Here is a 9,732-nt window from a genome sequence, read left to right as displayed (position 1 = left end):
AGCAAGACCAAGACCAAGACTGACCGTGCAAGACTTGAGCAAGAACAAGACATAGCCTGCAAGACTCTTGCGTCTTGCAGCTAGGACTTAGCGCTATTTCACTGAGTAGTTAGGTGTAACAGTTCGGTGTATAGGTAGGTACGCTTAGGAATTCTATGAGACGCAAAAAACTGTATCAAAGAATATGAAAAACTGGACCTATGCGCATTACGACTAATACCATAAACATAGCGAATAAAAAAATTATTAAAATCAAACTGAGTGCATGCATAGTTATGTTTTAACCATCGGCACTTTGATAATGCGGCATCAAAGGTTTTGTACTTACTTCTCAAAGAAATTTGCCGCTTTTCGGAAGTACATGGTTATGATACACGCGCCGGCGGCTTCTTTTGAAATCTAAAACAATCGTTGCCGCCACGCCGAAATCATAACATTTGACACTATTTGATTGCCGCCATAGGGTGTAGGTATACTCATGCAAAATAATTTCGAATTTTTTTACACGCTTTATATTATTGTTTGATTTGCGGCGGCATCCTTATCATAGAGCCGGCACGTGGCGAGGCGGCGCGGTAGAAAGCAAGGATCATAAATGTTTATTAAGAAACAGTTACTTCCATGGAAAACGACATATAGGTCAGTTGATTTTTCGAATTTCTTATCAAATCTTCAGTTATTTATTAATCTGCTTGATCTTTACTACTAATACGTTTTTCTAGGATTTAAAGTAAACTTTAATAAATAGTAATAGACTAATAGGTAATTGCAAGACTTGCAAGACTCTTGCTGCAAGACCAAGACCAAGACCAAGACTGGGAGCGCAAGACCAAGACCAAGACCAAGACCAAGACCAAGACCAGGTGTATTGGCGCAAGACCAAGACCAAGACTGGCTAAGTCTCGTCTTGTTCTTGCGTTTGGGCAACACTACAATATCCTAACTACACACTAACTATATCCCGTTACTAACTAGTGAATTATGTTATAAAATAAACAAAACTATATATACATTTTGCTTCAATGCCTTCAGCTCACCCCTCTTGGCTACGTGCTTGCATTTAACAACAATTAGAGATGCATGGTATTTATTTTTCACAAAATTAAGTTTTGAAAAACTCTTAACAAGTATATGTTGATCCAAAACTACTTATAAATTGAATGGTCAGGGTAACTACTACAGGAAAGCCTTCCTTTGGCAACCAGAAATCATCTCCAATTTGTAATTTTGAAGATATTTGTTCAGCGAAAAGGATTTTAGTGCAGAACGATTTTGATAGTTCAACTGAGTTCCAGCCGTATATTGACAGGATAACTCATGATTTTGAAACTGGTTCATGCGAATCATTTACAATTCGTTCGCACATTTCAAAAATCTCGCTAATTTGAAAAAGAAGTTTAATATTGCTACCATAAGCTGTAAACTATTACAAAATTAAAATTAGACGCCTTTTATTGAGAACAAATTCCAGGACTTTGAAAGTACATAACGAAATTTACAAATTTTTGTTAATCCGTTCATGATCTACACTATAAAACCTTTTTGTAAAAAGAATATCTTCAAAATTACAAACTTGGAGATTATTTCTAGAGATTATTGTCAAAGGAATACTTTCCTGCAATAACTGATTTGACCTTTCAATTTTTAAGTTTGTGAAAAGTTTTTCAAATTTTGATTTTGTAAAAAATCGTCAATGCGCCAATAATCAGATATAGGTATATATATCATCGTTTATATAAAATCTTTCTGAGGTTAGAGGGTAAAGGAGATGACCTATCTGTATACTGGCTAAACAGAAATTACCTGCAGTTTATCAGTGTATTCAGACAGTAGTCTTGAGTCAGTGGTAACTGATTTTGTTTTTATATTCATTCGTTAACGAAGTAATAGAAAGCACTAGGTACCTATTTTACTTACTTCAATTTACCGCATCCTCCATATGTGTCTACTCGTATGTACTTGCTTAACTCGTTTACGTAACCCCATCTGTGATTAATAGGGTAACAATTTGATGATAATATTGCTATAAGTACATCTTGCTTTCTGTTTGCATTCCATTTCTCGAAATCGAATTCGGTTCTTTCGTTATCTCGAAGGGGTAAAGTACGTCCGTAGGGTACAGGAATATCTGAATCCATTCTAAAAAATTAACTGTAACTTTTTTGCGGCAAATAAAATAATAATTATTAAACTGTCTCAACTTTGAGACCTTTTTAAAATAATTTTTGCAGCGCTTTCACTACAATAAAGAAATTAATATTTGAACTAATTTTTACCACACAGATAACCTCAAATTAAGGAACAAAAAATTGTCGTTTTTGTCACCTCGCTGAGAATTGAATCGGTGTCGCTGGTTTTACGCACTCACCTCTCGTAGGTTAGTGGTAGAGCAATGGTTCCTAAAGCCAGGGGTCAGGGGCTCGATTTCTGGCGAGGTCGTGACAGAAGCAACAATTTTTTCCTCATTAACTTGAGGTTATCCGTAGTGGTAAAAATTAATTCGCTTAAATATATTGAAAAACCTAAACAAATCTTCTAAAAAAATGTCATTGTTTATAATGATTATACATAGGTTCGACGATTCTGTGACCTTCGTAGTTACGCAAATCGTAAGAGCAGTGGTGCGTAAAAGCCAGGGGCTCGGGTTCGATTCCCGGCGAGAGCGTGACAACAGCAATAACTTTTCCTCACTACTGTGAGGTTATCTCTAGTGGTAACAATTAATTATTAATCCACTTTAATGTCTCAACCTTATTACGATGATCAATAGAAATGTATCTGTAGTTAAAGATGCAACCTATTTGTTTCAATTCTATCTAAACTGTAAATACAAATTGTAAAATACCTACTTTAATTTTGTCTTTTAAATGTTATTTTATAAATACAGGGTGACCAAATTAGGGTTGAGTACCTTCACAACTTTCTTTTGTCGCCATTTTGTTTTGATGTCAAATCGTTCAGTTATCACAGTATTCTTGAAAATGGAAATTTGAAACCATAATCCTGATTGACTTGGCTCGAGTTCTGTGGAAGTTTTTGTTTTGATTTCTTACTTAATGCTTATTATTCTTATTTTTATCACTTCCTATCCGCGCGAATTAAATAAGTGAAAACGACAGCGTAAAAACCTGATATTTTGTAAACCGACTTGTGCAGCTAGTCTTTTCAGCTGCTGAAATGAAACAATTTGATTGAGGCATATTCGTTCTCACTTTTGTATAATTTTGAAGTGAAAACTTCTTTAGCATCATTGTGATTTGAAAGTCGATGAAACGAAAAAGCGACAGGAAAAAGAGACAAACACGTAAATTCATAAGATTTAACGTAGTAGAAAATGATATAGGAAGCATTATACAGTGTTTCTTATGTTCGTGGCTGTCTTTGTGCTCTGCATCGTACCCCCTCCACTCGTGTTTACCAAGCCATAGTGAGAGTTTGCTTGGGCCTCTGCGTTGTATGTGTGTTAATCCGTGTTTGTGCGCGCATGCGTAGTACAGTTTGAGTAAATGCATCACAACAACCGTGGTTTGATCTAGCAAGTGTTGAGAACTTATTTATTAATTTTCTCTACTCCAAAAAACGTTTCAGAACCCTTAGCTAAGAAGTTGAAGCCGGCCAATAAAACCTATATAGGTCGATGTAATCTATTTAAACCTTTAATGAGCGGTACGTTAAAAACAAGAAATGCGGGCAGTATTAGGTATGTTTACACCAGGCCGTTCATATTCTCAGGCATAAAGGGCTTGTTGGAGACATATTAGAAGCCAAAACAGGAGTTAAGATTAAATTACTCTTCACAAATAGTTAAGGGTATGGGATGTCCTGGTTTTAGGGAAATGTGAAAATTAGCCCAGGATAGGAAAAAGTAGAGGTTAGGACTAGCGACCTTATGATGATGAATACTACTTATACCCAGAAGCCGTTCAAAAAATACTGCTACAAGCTACCTTCGCCAAGAAATGATTGATATTCTCAATTATATAATGTACGAGTTATAGCGTAATATGTCTCTGACTAGACCTTCATGCCTAAGAAGGTGTCCTACCAACCTATTTCGCCTATTTTATTGACTTCCAGATAGTCCTCTGTTCTCCTGTTCTTTCTAATACCTCTTCATTTTTAACCTTCTCTATCTACGGTATCCTCATTATTCCCCGGCAACACCACATTTTGAACGTTTCTAACCTTTTCTTTTCCGCATCCATACAGCGCCGCGCTTCAAACCTCTTTAACAATCTTCTTCGAATTTCTAAATTAATCGTTCGCGAGCATAGACGTGACTTCGTTTTATTGAAGGTGACTCGACCCTGCGCTATCTTCTGCTTTATATCCCGACTACTCCTTCCGTCCTGACTTATCTAACTTCCTAGATACCTAAAATCAACTTCTTCTAATCCTTCGTTCCCTATCTTTACATTCACTTTTTCTCTTGCGTACGGATATTTTTGTTTTACTTTTATAGCAATAATGCCTGCAAATTCCCCGCTTGTTTCAAACTCACTAGCGCTATTTCGCAATTTTTCATAAAAGGTTAGACTTCAAAACAGGCACCCTCTTTGCATTTTATGTTTACAATGCATCTTTTAAAACAATTTGACATTAAGCATTTAAAGTAGAAAACTATTTGATATTTTGCAATTTCTATTTCAATTTCTTCTTAGGAAGTATTGTTATGGGTGAATATAATATATAAGTTTTTCAAGCATCTGAATTATATTTTGAGATTCACTATGAATGGATATTTAATTTAGATATATGCGGTTAAATGACATTTCTTTGATGTCCATTATTTACATACAGTATCCTACATCTCATTCATTATTAATCACTCAGTACATGTGCATCTATGTCATATGCATTTGTCTTACCTGTAAGTCATTGACCAGTTAAAAACGCCATTAAAGTCCCGCAAATGAACATTATTATTTCCAAAAGTATGGTAAGGACTTTCGTCAGTTAAGAAGGCCCAGAATTGATCCTTTTTTCTTTTTTGCAAAGGAAGTTCATGTCTACCTTTTACCCATTGTAGATGTATAATGATTAAATCCGCACTTTTAAGCTCCGTGTCATTGTACGTAATGACACAGTTTTTTACTGAACATTTTTCGAATGGATCAAATCTTAAACGAATAATAACAGCAGTGTATAGTTGAGACAGAATAGATTATAAAATTTATACATATTTTGTGTAGAAAACTATTATTTTTTTAACAAAATAATACTATTAATTACTTATCATGCATAAGGTGATTGATTTAAACCGTTCACTTATCATACTCGATACACTTCCGCAAGGAAGTGATCTATTTAATGAATATATTTGTGACATTTTCAGTTCCAAAAGAAGTGCACCCTTGCTTCGCTATTTTAAGTGAAAGGATCCAATTTTCTGTATTTTTATGAATATGTTACTATAAATTATGACAGTTGATATCTGTAGCTAAGCGAGCAGTGAAGTATTATTGTTATTTGTTATTTATCGTAAAGTATCCACTAGGTAAATCATCCAATTAATCTATTATTGTTAATCGACTATTTTTAGTTTTAGAAATAGTCGATTAACGGATTATGTTGATAATCGATTATTCCCATTAATCAATTATTCCGATTAATCGCAATAATCAATTATGCATTTTCTTATAATCAACAATCGATTATTACTTTTAATAATTGCTCAACTCTAGATGTATCTACTTATTCAACGATGGTGCTGACATATGTCATGCTCCTTGCTACTGAAGTCGTATTCAGTCATTACATGTATCTTGATGTAATTTTCCATAACTTTGTACTTAAACTTTTATTTTGACTTAGAAATTAATTTTTAACATCGTGGTTTAAGATTTAATAAAAAGATTGTATTACTTATACAATAACATTTGAATTTTAGGAATCATTTGGCAACCGGTAAATATATGAATAAGTGATTAAAATTAACTGTTATCTATTGTCTGAAATTCATTATTTACTAGCTTAATATTCACAATTACTGTTTATTTGTTACAAGATTTAATGTTAAAGATTAATCACTAGTAACAAAAACAGTTAGTATCTCAATTATCGATTTTTAGTGATAAGTTTAATTCTTCCTCGAATTAGTCATTAAACTTTCAAGGGTAATGGATTTTTTTTCATTAAAATTGATTTTTTTGCATTAATTAAGATATTCTGATGGATATGGTACACGAAATCAGTCAGATTTAGTAGATATTGAAAGAAAAAAGTTATTAGGTAATTGTTAATCACTATTTACAACTGCGACTTTTAAGGTTACTAGAAATTTTTAAATTTAAACTATTAATGTTAAGAATACATTGATCTTAAGAGCCACAAAAATATTAAATAGAACCACTGAAAAATGCCCAGGAACCTTAAGGTCGTCGTTTCAGGTTGGATTATGAATTACCTATAGCTTCAGAACAAAAGCTGTGCATGGATTTGTATGAAAAACGTTTTTTCGCGATTGCATGCATTTTTAATTAATATTGGCATTCCTATTATATTTATAAGTTTTGTTAAAAGCAAAAAATATATATGTATATTACTATAGTCACCAACGGAGAATCGGATCAGCTTTGCGGGGCCGGGTGCAAAGTACAAAGCAGGGCCATTAAGACCGGGACTGAGGAGAGGGCGGAAAGGAATTCGATAGTAAGATATTCTATAATCATTCAAAATTTAGATACTTTTGGTTGGTTTCAATATAATTGAAACAAAAATAATCATAAACAAAATCTTACAGAAAATAGAAAGAAACTGTCTTCAGACATTTAGTACACGGAGAAAATGGAAAACGAAACCTAAATATTAAAGCGATATTTACAATTTACAATTTTTACAATTTATCCCACTAGCCCGTTGCTTCCTAAGCGAAAATAATAAAAATTACAATTTGGACCCGAATTTGTAAAAATAGAATCCCAGCAGAAATAAATTTACTAAATATTACACATTTGAAATAATTTTTAAAGAAACATGTCAAAATAGAGATTATTGCAAGTTACCTAATAAATTCTACTATTTCTACGGCAAATTCAGTCACTTACAATCGAAAATGGTAATTTTTGCGTTGTCATAAAAATTTAGTTTTGTCCATGCACCTAACTATTGCAGACAAAAAAATACAACTTGAAAAATATAATATCCAAATCCAAATACAGGGAATACAGTGTATCTGTTAGATATTAGCTGCAACAGCAACTGAGGTATTTTAAACCCTAGACAAGGCCTTAGCTGATGAGAACGAATAAGATCGAAATTCCGATCTGCGGCTACGGTAGTTCCGATATATTTTTTAGCAAGAATGTAAACGTTCTTGAAAAAAACCGCTTTTATGCCATTGCTGCAGCACGAATCCTTAATACAAATAAAACTCTATACTATGAATATTGAATTCGAATTGGTATAATTAATAAATAAAATAACGGTAAAGGTTTAGATGACCCCCATAACTTTTTATGGGGGTGAGACCGCCATGAACTTTTATGGTATAGTGGTGGGGGAGACCTCCTCTTTCGATCCCACTCACCATCATCTAGACATTTACCAAAATAACTTTTCAAAAACATAGTGTTTATTATTCTAATGCTGTATGATGCGTGAACGGCTGGGCCAATTTCGTTAATTCTTTTTTTGTTGTATTTCTATTATCAGGAGAAGGTTCTTATAAAAAAAACTTTAGAAAGTTATCCGGAACATTAGATAAATAAATCGCAAGGGCAATCTATGTGTTTATGGTATTAATATCAAAAATGGCCAGTTGTATGTCGTCTGTTCTCGTGTAGGTATACCAACAAAACTATTTATATACGCACCAAAAATTAAAACTAAGAATGTTGTGTATCATAGAGCATTAGAATAATAAACACTATTTTTTGAATAAATATTCTTTTTATTAATTATACAATATTGAATTCAATATGGACAACGTCTGTCGGGTCAGCTAGTATATCAATATAATTCCGATCGATGCATCTGTGTTGAGTGATATTTGCCGCGCGCATTGTGTCAATCGGTGGCAGCTATGTGAAACAACTGATAGTGATGTCAAACTCCAAGTTAGTGTGGTCGTTTAGTTTTATTTAATTATTTAATGTGTCGCACAACTTTCTTAAGTTTTTCTTTCATAAGAACATTGGTAAAAGGCATCGTAGCGACACGCCGTGACAATAATTTGAATCAATCCCATCGGGTCAAATACGTTTCCATATGAAAATATGTGCTACAAGTTAATTTTGAAGCAATGTTTTTATCTTTGAGTGAAATTTTGGAGTTCTTGAACTCATTAATAAAAAGCCGTAATTTCGTTGAAGGAGAGAAAGTTGTGAATGCTGGTCATTTAATATATTGTTGCATATTAAATAATATAAATAATCGATGTTGATAATCGATTATTCCCATTAATCAATTATTCCGATTAATCGCAATAATCAATTATGCATTTTCTTATAATCAACAATCGATTATTACTTNTAATGAATACATCGAAACTGACATATATTTCATCAGCTACTTTTAAATCAAAGAGATTTCTATTCTATTTCTTGAACTCTTTTAGAACTGGTAGGCATGCTCCTTTACAAATTACCTATCAAACTTTATCTCCTAAATCTGTTGAAAATATTATGTCAATATTCACACACCACTCTCCTTTAGACTTCCTATTGTAATGTTCGTGGGCTTAACAAATTAACTTTTAAGAAGAAAACTATTTATTTACACTAATTATTATTGAACTTAAAAACACTATTAAAATTATTACTAAACTTAGGTAATTATTCTATTTATTTACACTACTGTTACTATTCACTGTTCTATTTATTTCACATTGGGATCCGTCAAATGGGAGGAGCCTAAAACCATGGCGCCGATTAGGGAATATTTATCGTAGTTCCTATAGTGTACTGTGCAATTTCCAAGTTTTTAAATTACGATAAAATGATAAGTATTGACACAATATGTGATTGGGCTGACACAANGGTGAGGTGAGTCCGTCTTACCAACGACACTGAGGTGACAACTTAACAGCTATACATATGTATACATATATGTTGGGCGCTGAAATGATAATGAAGTATAGTTTTCGAACGTTGAAAAAATATGCGGTGGTCTATAATATATGAAACAGACAATAATACGGCAAGCTGTTTGGAGATGTACCTACATGCATCGGTGACGTGCAAGCTCAGCGATGGTGCTACCCAAAATTTTATCGAATATTTCGGGGGGAAGGGAGGGAGATAATTGTTTCCCACCTTAATCTAACTTACACTTACATTTTGTTAAGGTGTAATTTCCCACGAAAATGACGAAGAAATAGCCGCCGAGTAATCTATAAAATAACCTAATATAAAAAAGAAACCTAATCATATGTATATTTTCCCATGATCGAAACAATTCTTACGTACATTATATAAAAAAACAACAATTGAGTGGGTATCACGTCAAACGAACGAAACCTAAACTGTACAAACGTATTCGGAAACATTCGAGTGGTGACTGTAAGTTCCCATTGTGATACGGTCGGCCGTGACTATTACCTATCGCACATCTATGATTAGTGACTGGGTAATTTGCTAGGTTATCTGCTTATAAAATGTTTATTTACATAAAAGATTGTTTAAAACACCTTCCCTCTGACTGTATTATTGTATTTCTTCAATAAATATACTAATGTAAGCTTTTTATAAAAGAAAAAAGTTATTTTCGGTAAGGGAAACGACTTTTAGTTAA

The 9,732-nt window shown here is 33.1% G+C and overlaps 1 protein-coding gene across 3 annotated transcripts in view; it reads right to left on the bottom strand.

The window, feature by feature from the left end:
- The window catches only part of LOC108741879 (glycoprotein 3-alpha-L-fucosyltransferase A-like), a 46,522-nt gene that overhangs the window by 8,513 nt on the left and 28,277 nt on the right, over positions 1 to 9,732 (bottom strand). For all 3 annotated transcript variants that reach the window (XM_025978259.1, XM_025978258.1, XM_025978257.1), the window contains exons 4-5: positions 4,869 to 5,120; positions 1,918 to 2,139 (exon numbers count right to left, since the gene is read on the bottom strand). In XM_025978259.1, the coding sequence (XP_025834044.1) occupies positions 1,918 to 2,139; positions 4,869 to 5,120 (474 nt within the window). The remainder of the gene's footprint in view (positions 1 to 1,917; positions 2,140 to 4,868; positions 5,121 to 9,732) is intronic.

The sequence above is a fragment of the Agrilus planipennis genome, unplaced genomic scaffold (genome assembly GCF_000699045.2).
Source record: "Agrilus planipennis isolate EAB-ADULT unplaced genomic scaffold, Apla_2.0 scaffold281, whole genome shotgun sequence".
Taxonomy (NCBI): domain Eukaryota; kingdom Metazoa; phylum Arthropoda; class Insecta; order Coleoptera; family Buprestidae; genus Agrilus; species Agrilus planipennis.
Note: the sequence above shows the minus strand (reverse complement) of the source record. Positions and strands in the feature narration are given on the sequence as shown.